General features: G+C 49.8%; 8 protein-coding genes across 8 annotated transcripts; 4 read left to right on the plus strand and 4 right to left on the minus strand.

The window, feature by feature from the left end:
- Positions 1 to 76: 76 nt before the first annotated feature.
- On the minus strand, positions 77 to 2,013 carry MIND_01367700 (uncharacterized protein; the record flags this gene model as incomplete). The annotated part of the gene is made up of 6 exons (XM_037370100.1): positions 77 to 274; positions 325 to 984; positions 1,013 to 1,182; positions 1,230 to 1,484; positions 1,537 to 1,818; positions 1,866 to 2,013. 6 exons carry the CDS (start codon positions 2,011 to 2,013, stop codon positions 77 to 79), a joined length of 1,713 nt encoding a protein of 570 aa, XP_037213656.1.
- Positions 2,014 to 3,771: 1,758 nt separating this feature from the next.
- MIND_01367800 (uncharacterized protein) lies at positions 3,772 to 5,178 on the plus strand (the record flags this gene model as incomplete). The annotated part of the gene is made up of 3 exons (XM_037370101.1): positions 3,772 to 3,956; positions 4,008 to 4,037; positions 4,089 to 5,178. 3 exons carry the CDS (start codon positions 3,772 to 3,774, stop codon positions 5,176 to 5,178), a joined length of 1,305 nt encoding a protein of 434 aa, XP_037213657.1.
- A 184-nt stretch (positions 5,179 to 5,362) lies between these two features.
- On the minus strand, positions 5,363 to 6,128 carry MIND_01367900 (RRM domain-containing protein; the record flags this gene model as incomplete). Its single annotated transcript, XM_037370102.1, has 8 exons — positions 5,363 to 5,421; positions 5,469 to 5,498; positions 5,547 to 5,568; positions 5,617 to 5,748; positions 5,798 to 5,812; positions 5,865 to 5,894; positions 5,945 to 6,062; positions 6,118 to 6,128. The coding sequence occupies 8 exons, from the start codon at positions 6,126 to 6,128 to the stop codon at positions 5,363 to 5,365; spliced, it is 417 nt and encodes a 138-aa protein (XP_037213658.1).
- An 854-nt stretch (positions 6,129 to 6,982) lies between these two features.
- MIND_01368000 (Ps16 protein) lies at positions 6,983 to 8,622 on the minus strand (the record flags this gene model as incomplete). Its single annotated transcript, XM_037370103.1, has 12 exons — positions 6,983 to 7,056; positions 7,102 to 7,276; positions 7,326 to 7,355; positions 7,403 to 7,442; positions 7,494 to 7,502; positions 7,557 to 7,588; positions 8,000 to 8,030; positions 8,090 to 8,168; positions 8,216 to 8,387; positions 8,432 to 8,461; positions 8,515 to 8,554; positions 8,603 to 8,622. The coding sequence occupies 12 exons, from the start codon at positions 8,620 to 8,622 to the stop codon at positions 6,983 to 6,985; spliced, it is 732 nt and encodes a 243-aa protein (XP_037213659.1).
- A 325-nt stretch (positions 8,623 to 8,947) lies between these two features.
- Positions 8,948 to 9,771, plus strand: MIND_01368100 (flavoprotein; the record flags this gene model as incomplete). The annotated part of the gene is made up of 5 exons (XM_037370104.1): positions 8,948 to 9,076; positions 9,130 to 9,243; positions 9,293 to 9,421; positions 9,470 to 9,641; positions 9,686 to 9,771. The coding sequence occupies exons 1-5, from the start codon at positions 8,963 to 8,965 to the stop codon at positions 9,769 to 9,771; spliced, it is 615 nt and encodes a 204-aa protein (XP_037213660.1). The 5' UTR covers positions 8,948 to 8,962.
- A 266-nt stretch (positions 9,772 to 10,037) lies between these two features.
- MIND_01368200 (O-methylsterigmatocystin oxidoreductase) lies at positions 10,038 to 12,108 on the plus strand (the record flags this gene model as incomplete). The annotated part of the gene is made up of 10 exons (XM_037370105.1): positions 10,038 to 10,239; positions 10,298 to 10,427; positions 10,472 to 10,660; positions 10,711 to 10,856; positions 10,903 to 11,021; positions 11,068 to 11,380; positions 11,432 to 11,488; positions 11,544 to 11,568; positions 11,614 to 11,880; positions 11,937 to 12,108. The coding sequence occupies exons 1-10, from the start codon at positions 10,044 to 10,046 to the stop codon at positions 12,106 to 12,108; spliced, it is 1,614 nt and encodes a 537-aa protein (XP_037213661.1). The 5' UTR covers positions 10,038 to 10,043.
- Positions 12,109 to 13,529: 1,421 nt separating this feature from the next.
- MIND_01368300 (uncharacterized protein) lies at positions 13,530 to 14,817 on the plus strand (the record flags this gene model as incomplete). Its single annotated transcript, XM_037370106.1, has 5 exons — positions 13,530 to 13,612; positions 13,659 to 14,137; positions 14,191 to 14,222; positions 14,275 to 14,436; positions 14,488 to 14,817. 5 exons carry the CDS (start codon positions 13,530 to 13,532, stop codon positions 14,815 to 14,817), a joined length of 1,086 nt encoding a protein of 361 aa, XP_037213662.1.
- A 413-nt stretch (positions 14,818 to 15,230) lies between these two features.
- On the minus strand, positions 15,231 to 17,406 carry MIND_01368400 (Cytochrome P450; the record flags this gene model as incomplete). The annotated part of the gene is made up of 13 exons (XM_037370107.1): positions 15,231 to 15,393; positions 15,444 to 15,455; positions 15,509 to 15,544; positions 15,592 to 15,863; positions 15,917 to 16,057; positions 16,107 to 16,198; positions 16,245 to 16,471; positions 16,521 to 16,581; positions 16,628 to 16,730; positions 16,783 to 16,880; positions 16,932 to 17,067; positions 17,113 to 17,213; positions 17,259 to 17,406. 13 exons carry the CDS (start codon positions 17,404 to 17,406, stop codon positions 15,231 to 15,233), a joined length of 1,590 nt encoding a protein of 529 aa, XP_037213663.1.
- Between the last annotated feature and the right edge of the window lie 55 nt (positions 17,407 to 17,461).

Consider the following 17,461-nt stretch of genomic DNA (forward strand, 5'->3'; position numbering starts at 1 on the left):
GATCGCTTAGATACCAAGTCACAAGTCTAATCGCGTTCACTCTCTCAATGAAATACAACTGCCTTTTTCATTTCTACTAGTCGTCGTTATCCCAGTTGTTGGCTTGTTGTGGTATTTTTGGCCCGCCTGCCGGTTTGCTCATGATAATACTGTCCACGTTCAAAACACCGCAGGCTGCCTCCGTCGCAAGTCGGATCGCCCACGATTTAGACGCCAGGGAGTCGTAAATTTTGTGGGCAGACGCGTCAAGGGTTCCGTCTGTCTCGTTCTGTACCTCATCAGGTCATTGAATGCGAATGGAAAGAAAACAACACATGCCTCAACATCAACACCCCAAGCAGCCCCACCATCGGCCTCATGCTTAGCCCACAACCTACTGAGAACTTCATTCCCTACTGCGCCTCCCAGGGCATTCTCGGCCAATATCCTCGGCACACATTCGAGTGCATTGGCAAATGTCTGAACGCCATGCTGACTCAGCCCCCGAATACCAGCGCCATAGGTGTCAACCCTCCGTGCGAGCTCAAGCTCCGTTGCCCCAGCACCAGCGACCATTCTGCCGTCCTTCAACAACGCCTTGAGCACGTTTACTCCGTCGTCGACCGCCCTTTCCAGATCGTCCAGTCTGTTGGCTGTTGCGCCACGAAGAACTATGGTTGCCGTCCTCGTTTTCTCTGTCCGCCCAGCGGTCGTTGGGTCGTAGCCAACATCCCCATCAACCAGCTGGCGTAGGACCGTCACTCGGTCACCGCCAATCTCAATGGTCTCGAAGACATCGACATAGCCCATTTCTTCTGGTGTCGGTGGGCCCATCCGCGCTAACGGTGTGGCGTTGACAACACGGCATAGCCGTCGCAGCTCAAACTTGGAGAGCACCTTCAGCACGGCGATGTTGTGTCGATTGAGGTAATGCAAAACGAGGTCGGACATTGAAGATCCGCCTACGATTACGGAGACACCAGAGGAGGCAATTTGTGAGATAATCTGACTTAGGTCAAGTACGATGCTTGACACGATGAAAAGTATAACTTGCCATCTCAAGATGTTTCTCTTCACCGGTGGTAAAGTTGAGCATCTCCTCCGCATTTTTTATGAGCACCGTTCCTTTGGTCTCTGTCTGAGCAATGTCAAGCGCCGAGGTAAACACGGCCACCTTGGCCTTCTTTGCATGCTTGACGGTGCCTATGGTTTTTGTAGTTTTCTGTTGCAAACAAAAGTGGTATCCATACCTTCGGGCTCCCGACCAAACACCATTCCCTGAACAACACGGCTCCCTGCCAAACTGCCGCCCATGATCTTGACCACTCGGACGTTGTCGACGTTGAAATTGCTTGGATTTGTGGGCATAACAGCCAACGCAGCTTCCGCGATGAGTGCTGACAGGGGGTCCTCAAATCCATATTGCTTTGACGCGATTGCGGGTTTGAGCGCTGCGGCAAGTGCTGTTTGGGTAATGGGTGATGGTACGCTAAAGGTCGAGATTTCTTGTGGCGGTCAGACTCAGTTAGAGTGAGACAAGCGGGAGAAAAAACACACTTTCCAGTTCCGCTAATGCCCGTTGTGCCGCAAGCTCGTATCCGGGAATGATGTCGGTTGGTTTGAGGCCCATGAGCAATAAGTTTTCTGCTTTCTTCAGAAGCTCCCCCGCCAGGATGATGACCAGATTCGTCGCGTCGCCCATCTCGATTTCTTGCGCTTGCGAGGCCATTACCAGAAGCTTGGCTGCTGGGTGCACGACCTCGATTTCACGGATGATCGTGGCAGCATCGGAGGTTACGAATAACTTGCCCAGGTGGTTGATTATGAGTTTGTTGCGGCCTGCCCAGGGTTAGCTAGTTATCGAGCAGGAATGAGTTCCAACTGACCATTGGGGCCAAAACTTGTCCTGACAAGGTCAGAAAGCTCTGTAACTGCTTGTATGTTTCGTAGGATGGCTTCATCAAGTCCTTGAAGGTGTTTGTACCCGTCCTTGAAGATCGGAAGGGAGTTGGCCTGAGGGACTTTGAGTGACATCGTTTCGTCCTGCGGCCGTGTGTCTACGACGTCGTGGTAAACAAGTGAGTAAGAGCGACACCAAAGTCAAGAGGAAAGACGCGTCGCGAAAAATATCAAGCACGTGAGTCTTTGCAAGATAATTCTCATCGTAAGGTGCTACGACTACCGCTAGAGTACAGTCGCCTGGTCAAGGCAAGATAAAACGTATATTTTGGCGGTAGATTCCTCCTCTGCGGCAATTGTGGATGAGAACAAAGTCGCCACTACAGCGTTTCCTTTGCTCAAGGTATCTCTGACGTCCAGCCCAGCCCACATCCCGGTCTTATATTTCGGCCCACATTCACATCGGTTTCGCAGGGAGCTGGGTCAACAAGACTCCATAGCGCTTCTTGATTAGCACACGATGCCGCGAAAACTTGTCGTCGGGAGAGAATCGTGCTGGAGCACAATTAGCTAGAGTTATCAAAGAAGAAGAAAAGCGCACCAGGATGGGCAGACTTGGTTATCTTTCCTCCCTCGGTTATTTTCTGCAAAACTGTGTCAGTATCGAGTTTTTTCCAAGAGAAGACTCACTTTCAGAGTGTAGATGCGGTTTCCCGCCTCGTCAAGCGTATACATGAGATGCATTTTGAACAAGTTAGCGGTCAAAGGAGACTTTTGGTGTGACCTGAGATATGTCACAGCTCAACTCTTCCTTACGTCGTTGTAGATTTCTTTTTGTTGAACTTTCTATTTTGCTGAACCTCAACTCGTACTTGCACCAACCTCAGCTCTTCAGCACGCGACTGGCACGAAAGCGCATCTTCCTATTCAGCTTCAGGCAGCTGATTGTGCCTCCACCAAGTCTACTATGGCTCTTCTTGGCTAGCTTCACGCTAAGGATAGCTCGTTGGCCGACAAAAATCCCCGAGAAAATATTTCAAATCGCACACCCTGTTCCTATCCATCAAAACTTGACTCGATAAGCAATTCAATCACAATATCTATGGGAGGACTTGGACGGATAAGCGGCCAAGAGACTGGACGGAAACCTAGGATTGGCCTCGCTCGCTGTCCAGATGGGGCGGATACTAGATCTGTGTAAATTGGCGGGAGGGCTATACTATGGGCCCCGCAGTGCTCCTACAAGAGGGAGGGCCTCGGTAGCCGACCATGTAGCTAAGACTAACTAATCCTAACTAACACAAGCACGCAAAAAGGGTAGTAAGCTGGGGATGGTGGGCGGGACAAAAGAAACTAGTAGGTGACGAAGGCGATGGCGCTGGGGCCAGGAATGGGAGAGCAGAGATGGGGGCGAAGGAAGAAAAATCTCTGAGTGTGACGGAGTGTGATGTCATGTGCTCACTGCCAATCCCGACGGTCTCACCAGACCACCCAGATCCCGTCCGAGCCATGGCCAGCTTACTTGCTGTGTGGCGCAAAAGCGTGATATTCTACCAGCAAGCAGCCTGTTGTTGTCTTGGACTCGTTCTCGAGAAGCCTCGTTGACATTGCTTTATTCGGCTTCTCGACTTGCTTCTTGGGCCACATGTCTGTTTTGTACGTATTCCTATGTTTTGTGGAGTTGGTGTTATCGTCTCGGAACATAGTGGATTCGCTTTACAAACGACTGTAGTTACGCTATATGCTACCTAATAATGAAAGGAATGGTAAGGTCCGCGCCTTGAGTTTTGCAGTGGCGTGACTTGGGAACGTTGATCGACAACCAACTCTTCTGCCCCGAATGGCTTTTTGGGTGTCGTGGACTACAGAGCTTTCACCTCGTGCTGCTGCTTCATGAAGACACCACGACAGACCCACCGTCAGTCCTCCAGTGCCCCCTCGTCGCCAGTGGTCAAGAGATCGCATATTTGCAGCATATGCGCTAAAGCGTTTCTTACCGGAAGCCATCTCACTCGCCACGAGCGCGTCCATAGTAGTGAAAGGAAACATCTCTGTCCTTTCCCTGGCTGCGATGTTCGGTGCGTGCTGCTCGCCTACAGTATAGCTTCAACTGACTCAACATGTCATAGCTGTTCACGGAAGGACAACCTCCAGCAACAGTGAGTGCAGGTTTACACGCAAGAAATTCCAGTTGCCCAACATGTCTTAAGCTACCGAATCCACCTTTCGCCTGGCTCCCGCCGCAGAACAGGACGCGTCATAATGCTGGAACCCCAACCTCGACAACGGAGTCCTTCACCAACACCACCGTCCCCTTCTCAAAGAGAAGACTCTCCACCACTTACACCACCCCCTCTAGCGGACTCTCGATTCTATTATTTGCGCATTGGCGTAATAACCCAGGAAGAATTCGAAGATGTTCCTGTTAATATTGACCTACCAGTGTCGCCCCAGCCCAAACAGGATCGATGGCACCCCAGTCTTCTACCTCCCATCGACACCTCGACCACAGCAAGTTCTCGTGACAGCTCATCTCCTGTGCCCTTGACATCGAGTGCTAGCGCGGGGGCCAGTCCATATTGGGGCAGAGCTTCAAGCACCCATTCATCACCTCTTGTCCGCTATCATCCATACTCCACCTATTCACACTCCTTTGATCAACCATACGCCGTGCATAATTCCCATTCATATTCTGAAGACCGACAATTGCAACCGCACCCCCAACCAGACGTCCTTCCACACGTTCCGGCCTTACAACGTGTTCTTGATACTGAAAACAGTCTTGGTCTTTCAGTAGACACGCTTTCGCCCCCAATCCAAGTCCATGCTCCAGCTCCGACTCGTCATTGTGTGCCGCTTTTTCTTGTGGCTGGTGATCTCGAACTTACTCCAGCACCATCACCAACCCCAGTCGACCCGACGACCAATCACATCGCTGTAACTGTCTCTCCGCCGACTAGCATCGTGGAAAGTCCTCAGATTCCGTACCAACAGAATACCCACTACTACTATAACCATATTCAGCCAGAAGAGGACCTCTCACGGCAACAGCGCTATTCGGATGTATCATCACCGCCCTACTCTCCGTCTATTATCGGTGTGGCAGAGACGGCCTACTATCGTCCAGTCTCGCCACCCACAGCCTGTAACACTGTGGCGTCGAGACGGCGCTCATATCCCGTTGCAACGCGGACGAGAGAGACTAGGAGCGGTCATAATCAAGAAGCACCACTCACACCTGTCTACCTGGCACCCCCATCGTTTTCCCTCTCCGCTGCCTATAATTGGCATGTCTCGTAGAACACAGGACATTCTTTGTAGCACTTCTACTACATTACTCGGAAAGCCATCAGTGTATTACTAATAGTTTTGGTTCTTTCTGTTTATATAATCCGCAATTTTGAATCTATACGTGTACTTGGCTCGTTTGACAAAGGTGGTACAAAGATTTGGATTGTAGATACTGATACTTTACAGGTCATGATCACCATCCACCGCCAGACCCGCCGTCACTGCGGAAGCCTCCACGACCTCCTCCACGACCTGTAAGCAGTGTTCAAGACCGATAAGTAACACAAAAAAGGTTATACCTCCACGGTATCCGCCTCCGCCTCCGCCTCCTGGGTTTTCGTTATCAGACAAATCAATACCTCAGATAACAAACACACCTCCACCACGTTCAGGTCGATCCTAGGCAGTTCAGATGTGAAACAACGAGAAGGGGGAGAAAAGTCATACGTTAGCAAGGCTGACGCGAATTCGACGACCGTCAATTTCTTGATCGTTCAGGCCAGCGATGGCGTTGTGGGCCTCATCAGCGGTGCTGAATGTAACGAAGCCAAAGCCACGGTAGCGGCCAGTCTCGCGGTCCTGTGAATAGGGCGTGGGTGGGCAGTGATATGGAGAGAATGTGGTCTACCTTCATGTGGATGGCCTGTTGTTGCGTTAGATCGCAGGCGAAGGAACTTGAACTTATCAAGACGTACATCGGTGACTTGACCATACTCTCCGAACGTCTGATGGGAATGCTCAGTGAATTGGGCAAGACGCTGCAGTGAACGCTTACGTTGTATAGCGCATCCTCGGTCGTGTTCCAGCTCAAATTCCTGACAAAAGAAACAACAAAACAAGTTAGACGTTGTGTCCCAGATCTGATCTTTTTTTTTTTTGCGCACCCGACGTATCTGGTGCAGAGCGATGAGCTAGATGGACTGCGATGGTTGTGGGGGGAGCACTTACAACTTGCTCATGCTTCAAAAAGGGACAGAAAAGAGCGACACTGCAAGTCTTCAACGAGATCCCAAAACCACAAGGTGTCGGACAGATGAGGAAGGTGTGACTCGTAAAGTGACATTTGTCACATCTTATACTGCTCGAATTTCGTGTCTGTGGGGTCGGAGAGTGGGAGAAGAAACTAAGAACTTACCCCGATGGTGGAATCACCCATAACAACTTTGTAACAAAACCTAATACTTACGTGTCTGGAACTTTGGCGGACTCGATGGGAGCTCAACGGAATCGCATTCCACAAATTGGCATTGAGCCTCGAATAGACATAAACAAGTGGGAGTAGCGAAAGCACATAGAGGAAAATTCTAATCGAGACTGTGAGTTGACGAAAGACGAAAGACGTTGGGAGTATGCAGTACTCGCCTCCATCGAGCTGCCGTTGACATACCTATTAGCTATTAAGCGGAACACACACTGTCGTCGGTAGACTGGTATTCTATGGCAAAGTCAGTGAGGCGTACTACTCACCTATGTCTATTCATTGGCCCAATCAAAGACGCTTAGATCTTATGATGAGTTCAAAGTTGACACCGAACTCGACGCAATCTTCGTTGACGTCGAGACCACATATCGGTAGACCAAAAAGAATGTTTCCAAGAAAATATGCAGCCCAGGCGTCGGAAACAAGTGAAAGGCACACGACAAGATTCGAAGAGCACGTGTGAAGCACGTGGCCAACGAAGGACTTTTTTTTATATTTGACAACAATTTGCGGCTGGAGAACATTTGGGATGATACAGAGAGACGAAGAGCTTTACACGACGGATTTACCATCCTGTAAATATGCGGTTGAGGGGATGGGCGTTCAAATGATCTAAACACAAAGCTCACCGCCGTTATCATAACCTCCACCAGAGCTACCGCCATAGCCTCCACCACCATAGCCACCTGGAAAATACTGAGCCAATGATCGTATAGGATGAATGAGCGAACCTCCACTGTTACCACGTTCGGGCTTTCCTTGAGCAACATTGACACGAATGCGACGACCGTCAACTTCCTGTTCGTTCAGACCAGCGATAGCATTCTGAGCCTCGTCGGCGGTGCTAAAGGTGACAAAGCCAAAGCCACGGAAACGACCGGTCTCGCGGTCCTTCATATGAATACTCTGGATACGGTGGTGAGCGTCAATCAAGTCTTGAAGGAAGAATACGGACGTCGGTGACAGTACCAAACTCTTCGAACGTCTAGCAACGAGTCAGTATCAATCGTCGCTACATTTAAAACCACACACTTGGCGAAGAACCTCGTCGGTCGTGTTCCAACTCAAGTTTCTGGTTGGACAAGGATTAGTGCGCGTTGGTTTGGACAGTGCCGTTCCATACCCAACGTACCTAGACATCGAGGGTCAGCGACGAGGAGACGAGAAAGGTGGAAGAGAGACTCACAACTTGTTGCCAGAGCTCATTGCGGCCGATAACTGAACGATACTAGAAGACTGCGACGAAAACCTGAACCTAAACCGGACCAAAGGCACGCAGGCAGATGAAGGACGAGGGCAGGACTGAAGAAACGGTCACTGAGTTGTGTCACATTTTATACCGACGACAAAACTGGCGCACTTACACGTAATAAAGAGGTACAATCGCCCTTCCCCCCGACACGCAGGCACTACAGCAAGTCCTCAGTTTCTCAGTCATCGGTCTGAATTTTGGGAACCCATGACGACGATTGGCTTGTGCTGGATTTTTTTTTCCTCTGTGGACAGACAAAGGCGGGGATCCCAACTTGGCAGACGGAATACTCGATCGGTCAAAACAGATAAATTGCAATCACGGAGCGGCACCAGAAGCGCAGAACCACCTTCTCTTCTCACACATTTGGGACTGACGATCAAAGGGAATTTCAAGGTCGAGAGCATCCTGGGGAAAAGAATTGAAAAATGCCGCCTAAAGTCGTGCAAAGAACAAACCTTATTCACCAGCCACTACCCCCACCATATCCCGATCCTCCTCCGCTGCCTCCTGCATAACTTTCGCCTGCATAGCCTCCACGGCCACCTAAAATGAGTCAGCAACTGGGTCTATTTTGTTCAAAAAAACTAAACCTCCTCCTCCGCCCGAAGGTTTTCCGTTGGCAAGACTGACACGGATAGAACGACCCATCAAGTCCTGGCCATCCATTTGAGTAAGAGCAGCATTGGCTTCGTCTTCCGTGCTATAAGTCACGAAGCCAAAGCCACGAGAGCGTTGAGTTTCGCGATCTTTCATCACGATATGCTGGATGAGTCAGGGTCGCGATTCGTCGCTCTGGGACAGCTTACATCGACAATTTGACCATGCGGATGGAATGCCTAAGCAAGTGATCAGCGAGCGGAACGAGACACGATGATCAAGTGGTAGGCACATTGTACAACGCGTCGTCATCGACCTTGAAGCTCAAATTTCTGCGTGTTCGTCACAGACCAGCAGCAAACAGAGAGAGTGCAACAGACCCGATGTACAACTTGGACATAGCGGACTACGAATGGAGTCGAGTTCAGCGGTAAGCACAAAACGTGGGGTATTTGCGATTGAGAGGGAGGCCTTATATCTTGACGCGGATGATGCTGCGGTTGGTTAACCTCTTGTCTTCCAACAGAATCTCGACGGTGAGGAAAGTTTCTTTCCATTTATTCGAGTGGACCCTGAAAGTTAGGAGCTTCTCAGATTGCCGGTAATAAAGTCTATTGTGAGTGTTCATTGCGAAGCGCCTGTGCAAATGTAGTAAGTAGTCGTGTTGTTGATTGTGGTTCAAATCAGAAAATGGCCCTCGTCACGTCTGTCACGCTGACATCATCTTGCTTTCGAAGTCGATGGTCTTTATCGCTGACGATGAACGCAAGGAGGGCCACACCCATGTGCTCATTATTACTACTGGTAGTGTTGCCTCCGTGAAGGCGCCTCTCATTGTTGAGGAACTGCTACGTGTTTGTCGCGTTTGCACTCATCAACTATCATGACCTCAAGACTTGAGCTGTAGTACAACAACGTCAAAGTCGAACTTGTCGCAACCAAACCGTCTCTTACCTTCTTTTCTGCCGACTCTATTCGAAGAACTGGAGTGCGAGTTTGGACTGATGAAGACGAATGGCCGGTGCGCACAATTCTGCCCTCGTTGAACACTCTACTGGACTTGCATTCAGTCGACATATAAGATCGGTGACCCCATTCTTCATATTGAGCTCAGACGCTGGGCAGACATTGTCCTCATCGCGCCGTGCTCTGCCAACACGCTCTCCAAGATTGCTCATGGTATATGCGACAACCTTGCGGCAAGCCCTAGCCATATTTGTTCGGGAAATCTAGCTTAAACACTTCAGACCTCTCTCCTGCGGGCTCTAGCACCGACAACACCAACTTACGTTTTCCCTGCAATGAACACTCTGATGTATGAACATCCGCTGACCGCAGAACACTTGCGAATTGTTCAAGAAGTTGTCAAATATAACGTTGTCGGCCCTATAGCAAAACTGCTAGCTTGTGGGGACCTAGGTGCGTTTACCATCGACTTGTTTGATCTTTCCGACGTTGGAAAGGTGTTGGTGCTATGACTGAATGGCGCGACGTGGTTCAGGTTGTCGTAGATCGATTTGAACTAGAGCGGACTTGTAGCCCAGCTTAGATGTACCACTATTACTACTAGATAAAAGCACTTTCGTGCGACTGAATCAAGTTGGAGCTTGTCTATGCCGTCACGGATCGCAACCGTTTTCTTACCTCTTTCCCTTCTCCAAGTTCTTGCTGGGCCATGCTGGCTCCGCACCTTTGTCTACATCAGCAGCTTTGTTCCGCCGTTTTTGAAATAACGCTGAACGCATGGACAAATCACAATCTGTTGATTAGCATGATGAACTCGGCCTACAAGTGAGCTTTTGCCCCTCCAAGACTTTAACCATGTCCGACCTCCTCAAAGCGCTCGCCGTCCTTGGTGTCACTGGCGCGGTCATCAAGACCCTCGTAAACAGGCGCAATGCCACCCGTGGCTTGCCCTATCCTCCCGGTCCGCCACCTAAATTCCTCATCGGCAACATGCTCGACATACCACAGTCACTTCCTTGGCTGACATACGCTAACTGGGCAAAACAGTATGGTGCGCTGCTGTTTAGCTGTTTTAGTTGAGCTAGGATTGACTGCTTTTCGCTTCGTAGGGGACATCATGCACGTTACTATCTTCGGCGCGCATATTATAATTATAAACTCGGTCGAAACCGCAACTGAAATCCTGGAAAAGCGGTCGGGCAACTACTCGTCAAGACCAGACATTCCTGTCATGCATATGTGAGCCAAATCTTGAGCCAACGATAGGTCTCTCATTGCTTCAGGAACGGTTGGATGATGAACATGGGGCTCAAGGGCTACAATGACGAGTGGAGAGCCGACCGACGCATCCTTCACCAACAGTTCCGCAACGAAAACGCCCGTGCTATACATCCTATTGAACTGGCAAAGACACAAGAGCTGTTGCTCAATCTTTTGGAGACGCCAGACGACTTCACAACTCACTTCAAGACGTGCGTTTTCTTTATTGGTAGGCAATTCAAGGCTCACAAAGTCACCAAAGCTTCCCGACTTCTATCATGATGTACCTTCTTTACGGGCACCAAATTTCTGCGCAGGACCCGTTGGTTGAGATAACATACGAGGCATTAGGCATGTTCTCTGGGTCTGTTGTGCCCGGGACACTCATTGTCAATGTCTTCCCCTTCCGTAAGTTTTCATCCACCTAATTGAAACATCATTGAGCTGTGTGCAGTTCGCCATTTCCCAGAGTGGACTCCTGGTTTGGGTGCGTTACATAAGCTGTGCGCCCGCTCGCGTCTTCTGCTTGGTAAAATGCAGGACGTCCCTTTCTACTCGGTGAAACAACACATGGCATGTCATGACAGCTTTGTTGAACCTTTGACTGACCTAACTATAGTCTAATGGCGACGCGGTTCCTTCCTGGGTTTCTGAGCTGCTTGAGCGGACCGGCGAGAGTAAGGTTCCCGAAAGCAACATCAAGGCTCTTGGAGCAATCACTCTTGCCGCGGCAATGGAAACGACACTTTCGGCCCTCCGCGCCTTTGTCCATATGATGGTTCTCCACCCCGACATTCAAGCCAAGGCACAGGCGGAATTAGACTCTGTCGTCGGTGACCGACGACTTCCCAACTTCGATGATCGAGAGTCTTTGCCATATATTGATGCGGTCTATCGTGAAGTTCTGCGACTGCATGGACCCGCGCCGCTAGGTGGGCTATATCGAGCGATTTGATTCGTCTGTTAACCTAATTATTACCCAGGTGTTCCACATTCTTCCTCTGAAGACGACGTGTTCAATGGCTTCTTCATTCCCAAGGGTAATTATTAGAATTGTCAGTTCCAAGATAGCCCCGTGTCTGACTTGACTTGTAGGCTCCACTATCATGTATAACCAATGGTACTTCCTTTCGACTTTATGGAGACCTTTTCCTGATGGATGTAGGGCAATGTGTCGTGACCCTCAAACTTACCCCGATCCTGAGACATTCAAGCCGGAGCGGTTTATTGCCTCAGACGGGTCTCTTATCCGCGAGAACTTCCCTCCGACATATGGCTACGGACGCCGCATATGTGCTGGTAAATCCATGGCAGATGCGTCTGTTTGGATCGCCATCGCGTCGATCTTATCGGTCTACAACATAGAGAAGGCAAAAGATAGTGCTGGGAAAGAAATTCCTGTTCCGGACGAGTACATTGACGGGCTTGTCACGTCAGTTTTTTCTGCCTGCCACTGTCTCTTGTCAATACTCATTGCGCCTCGTGCAGTGCCCCGGTCCCCTTCCAATGTGCAATCACCCCACGTTCGAGTGTTCATCGGAAGCTGATCACGGAGACGCCACCATTGAAACTGGAGACAAACCCGATGTGGTACGACGAGTCGAAGAATGGCCCCATCAACCCTCCGGCTGAAGGCGTCACTGCCGCGCCACACCATTGAAAGCTGCATGTGTAGACTTCATCCGTCGATCGTCCAATGGCGCCACTGGGTAGTCAAGAATAACTCTAATAAACTCTCGATGGCTACCTCGTCAAGTGAACGGTCCACCAGATGCCAGCGAAACTTGAAAGTTCGGAGGGATCATGTTATCTTATCTTATCTTGTGAACACCCGATAAGGAATCCTGATTCCTCGCCAAGTGAACAGAGTTGTTACTCTGCCAACGCGTGGATTTGCCTTCACAACAGATAAACATGACCCGGCATTTGCATTCAAACCTCATGACCAAGCTTCAACAACTTTACATCCGTACGCAAATCCGACCAATCTGCTCTGTTTGTCGTACCGCTCGATCGTTGCCACGTGAGCTTCTTCACTGAAATCGGGACCAGTTATGTTGCCAAGTGAGATACCCATCCTCTCAAGTTCTCTTCAAGCTTGTTGTTTAGGATCAGCTCGGACAAACCATTCCAATGGTGGCGAAATCATCATCATGATTGCTTATAAGCGAGGCTGGCTACAGTATGGCTGCGATATTTCGTATCCCTTGGTCGATCGGCTGGAGAAAGAAAAATGAGCTTGACATGAGATCATAGATAGGTTCCTGGACGGAGGCTTGCTTCTGAGAAAGGAAGCGAAGAAAACGGTAAATGGAGGCAGCTGAGGATCCGACATGTGGCGGGGTAGGACGAAGGGAAGATGAGCCCATGTGATGACCATATGCAAACGTTTGCCGTTGGTTTGCCGCTAAGTATGGTTTGCTTAGTGAACTGCAACGTCAAACGGAATCAGCGCAAATGAGTCATTCACTATTTCGAGTCGGAATGTATGAGAAATTGCCTTTTTGGACACTGGATTCAAGTGGATTGTTGTGAACAGCCGCTCTTCGACTCGGACAGCTAATAGCCCACGTTGATATGCAGGTTTGAAAATAACTTGCAATTTGACCCACCGAACCGCCGCCCGCACTCAATCTTTGTTGGGAAACGTCTAAATTAGGTCTCTCTCCATGATATGTGGCTCACTGCTGTTCCGAGTGCCTATCAGCTTCTATTGATCAAAACCTACGGCCGTTTCAGTTAGAGTTGAGGCCTGTTTCTGAACTGCCGGCCGGATGACTTGAGTAATGAGGTTGTTAGCTCCGGTCTTGACCTTCGGTGTAGGAATCAATGAGCAACGCTACTCAGAATCACCCAGGTTACAAACCTTGGCTGACCACCAAGATAGGCAATGCATGCACATGCTATGGATAGTGATGGCTGATGTGATGTGAGATCTCGCGTTTGTTGCATCTTGAACCCCATTTAACTCATGCGTCGCCTCCAAATTCCAGTATATAACAACGCTCTCGTGGTACTGCCCCTTTCCCTTGGTTTTCGATTACCCTCGGCTTGACATCTTGCTGTGTCTCTCGTTCACCAATGTCCACCGAGCCCTCGACGACTGGCCCACCAATGCCTCCTCCTGGTGGTCTCGTTCCGTTGCCTCCCAACATCGGCGACATGTACGCCCAATCTAGCCTACTCTCCCCACCTAATCTATTATTCTAGCACCGCCTCCGCACTCATGGGGTCGCTGCTAAACTACATGTTGTATGGCGTACTGGCAGTCCAGGTCTACGTCTATCGCCTCAATTTCCCCAACGACAAGAACACTATTAAAGCTCTGGTGTATGGCATCTTCATCGTGGAGACCGTCTTAACGGCCCTGAATGGCGTGGACGTCTACCATTGGTTTGCGGCTGGCTTCGGAGACATCATCGAGTTCAGCAAACCTCTCATTTCCCCCGCCTATACGCCAATCTTCGGGTCGATAATTGCCGTCATCGTACAGTGCTTCTTCTGCTATCGCATCTACATCATAAAGCGACAAGCATGGCCGCTTTGCATTTTCATCGGCCTAGTCAGTTTTATGCAGGCTGCTGGGGGTATGGGAGGGGGAATATCGGCTTACTTGAGCGCCAACCAAGTGCACGACCACAACCGCATCATCTTTGTCTACCTGTGGCTCGTTGGGGATGTGATTGCTGGTATGCCCAATGATTCTTTTGCTTATACTTGGATTGTAACATCATACCTCTAGACGTTCTGATTGCTGGTACCATGACATACCTGGTGCGTTCCGCTGTCCCCCAGCTCACACCTCCCAATACTCATGTCCTTCAAGCTTCTCAAAGCTGGTCAACAGCAACACAAGCAGACAAACGACATTGTGAAGCGGATTGTGCGGCTGACAATCGAGACCAACACCGCATCCACGGTTCTTGCCATTCTTTCCCTTGTATTATTCTATGGGAGGCCAAACACCACATATTTTATTGCTCCGACGGTCCGAACCCACCCTCATCTTTCTGCCAGCGTAGACTAACATCACTCACAGATGGTCCTTGCGAAACTCTACGCGAACACTCTGCTCGTGACATTCAACAACCGGGCGTTCATCCACAGCAGCAACAACACATCGCATGGTGCCTCCATGAGCGACACGTACCAATCACGATCTCGAAGCGGTGCTCGCAAGAGTCTACCCTTCTCTGCTGGTCTCGGGCTGCGGACTGATGAGACCGAGTCGACGTTTGCAGGGACCTATTCAACAGGAAAGGTCACGGTCACGACACATTCGATGGTCGATGGCGGTTATAACTCGTATAACAACGCCTACGACATGAACCGGATGGACGAGGAGGCCGCCAAGCGTGTACCACTATGAAAACTTGAAGGGACTTCGGTAATGCAAGGATGACGATGCACTCAGGCTAGCCTAGCGCACTCCACTCGTTTTTGTATTTATTCCGTGTTTATTGAGGTTCTTTTGCCTGACGCGCAAACTCATACCTGTATGTAGTATTATATACCTTTGTTTGTACCTTTAACCTTCAGCGAGACGTCAAGTCCATCATTGATGCGATCCTGATTAATCGGCTATGATTGTCGTCCAGTAATCAGTGCAGATCATTGCATTTCCCAGCTCGGGGGCGGGGTTCCGCTTTCTCAAACTAGTGCCACCAACTCGTCGAAACCTGCAAGAACACGTTGACTGAATGCAAGGGGCAGGTCCACAGAAGAAGTCCTCGCTTCGATGCCAACATATGTCATCAGTATGGTGCAAAGAGGCTGGAAATTTTATTGCAAGCGGGCTACACGCAAAGGAAGCTTTGCGCCGGACCCATCGACGGCCATGGGCACCAAGGTTATGGCAAATGTTGGCGTTACCTCCCCCTCGTCGGTAAGTGCAAAGGAAAACTTGCGGACGAGCTCGGAGATTATAATCTGCATCTCCGCCAGCCTGCCAGAAGAAGTTGTCATCCCAAGATGGGCGAAAGAAGTAAATCTTACGAAAAGCGCCACCTATGAGCGAATAAACGAGGTCAGCCAGGCCACAGTATGCATAAGTAACTGACCCGATACACGTCCGGCTCCCACCCAAGAAAGATAGTCTATTGATGAAAGGTTTGAGCAATTCAACGGAAAAGAATGGGCATACAAGTTCGCATAGGGCCCAATAGATGCTCCAGCCGCCGGTGGTTGCTCGCCGAGCCATCGTGAAGGCTTGAACTCCGCCGCATCATCCCCCCAAACCGAGTTGAGTCTATGGTATGATGATATGGCGAGAACTAGGTGCTGGCCTTTCTTGATGGGAATTTCCATGATAATTTCCCCAGATTTGGTTGTTATTGGCTCGGCCAGCGGAAGGACACTGTCTTTAACGCAAACTCGTTCCGTTTGCGGGACAGTGCTGTATAATCGCAACACTTCCTGACATACCCCTTCTAGTTAGTAGTGCTTCTGGGATACGAGCTGAAACAAACTTTGATCAACGCATTCAACATGGGTAAACGGTCGTAGTCGGTGTTCTCGCCTCCTCCCACTTGATCCACCTCCGTGCGCAGTTGTTGCTGATATTCGGGGTTCTTCGCAAGCTCGTACAGGCACCAAGCAACCGTATTAGCCTGACGGATCGCGTCAGAGCATGCTCTAGCGTGATTGTGTCTCACTGACCGTGGTATCCTCTCCAGCCACAGTGATGGTCGGGAATTGGTCTCGTATTTCATCGAATGTCATTTTACTCTCTGCCTGTGAATTAGAGCCAACTACGTGCCGTTTCAGTTCCGCAATTCACAACTATGAGCAACTCACCTAGCACACTAATCAAGTCTTTCTCTGGCTCTATCCCGAGTTCAAGCGCGTCGACCTTTTCCTTCACTAACGTGTTTGCTAAAACACCAATTGCACTCTTGAATTCCAGAAGCTTAACCAGTGCTGGCGGCGGAAAACGCATGAGAACATTGAGAACCGGTTTGGGAATGTATGGAAGGATTCCGTCAGTCAATATGGACGTTTTAGAGCGGTCCGCTGCAATTAATCTGTGGAGATTGGGAACCTTGGGCTGAGGTTGAACAAGCGGAAACCCACACAAGACTCTGGTAACGTTGCGCGAAGTCTTTGTCGGCTTGAAAATTGTACCCTACTACGCCTGCTCGGAAGTGAGTGTCGTCCATTGGGCACCTGTAATGTCTCACCTTCGCCTACCGCCTGTAGCGTTGTGTCATGCAGACTTTGGTAGATGTCGATAACACCGTTCGAATCTTGCGAATCCAGAAGTGTTTCCCATCTCTCTGAGACCTACAATTATTTAACATTGACTACGCTTATGGATAAAGACATATATGCGCACCTCACTGGCAGCTTTCCTCAAAGTGGGACTCAACTCGCGGATGCTAGCTGCCGAAAAGGCCGGATTCATCACGCCACGAATGCGACGATGCATTTCCCCTAGGAGTATGATTACAGCGTTCACAAATTCCAGCAGATTTTTTCGCCCACCTTCCACAAACAATAGACTGCCCGACCCCAGGCCAGTCTCATTGATGAGCTGTTGTTGCGGAGACTTCATGTATTTGCCAGGGTTCGAAAGGATGTGCTTCAGAGTAGTAGGGTCCGATATCATAAGTCTGTTTTCCTGTAAAGTTCATGATTTAGAGCGGGGTCGAAGGATAACACTCACCCCAAAGCATCCCTTCGTGCGATAAACAGGCCCGAATTGCTTCTGCCATTGGAACTCTAGAATACCATAGGGTACTTCGAGGATGATTTCTAGTAAGTTTCCTATGCGTGGCTTCAGTTTGGACGAAAGCTGAAGATTGGCCATACCAAAGAGCCAGGAGGGAGATGGTGGGCCAGGAATGTCCTTAATAAGGTCGCCTGCGCGGCGAATCTGGGTCGAGAGGACTACTGCGACGATAACAGCGCCAAGGGCAGCTGCAATGTTGTCGTTCATGGCAAAGGGCAGTAAAGCCATCTGAAATTCAAATGGACCAGATGGATTGATCAACTAACTGTGATCTGTCTATTCG

Source organism: Mycena indigotica (genome assembly GCF_014461135.1).
Source record: "Mycena indigotica strain 171206Taipei chromosome Unknown Mind.scaff0016, whole genome shotgun sequence".
NCBI classification, from domain to species: domain Eukaryota; kingdom Fungi; phylum Basidiomycota; class Agaricomycetes; order Agaricales; family Mycenaceae; genus Mycena; species Mycena indigotica.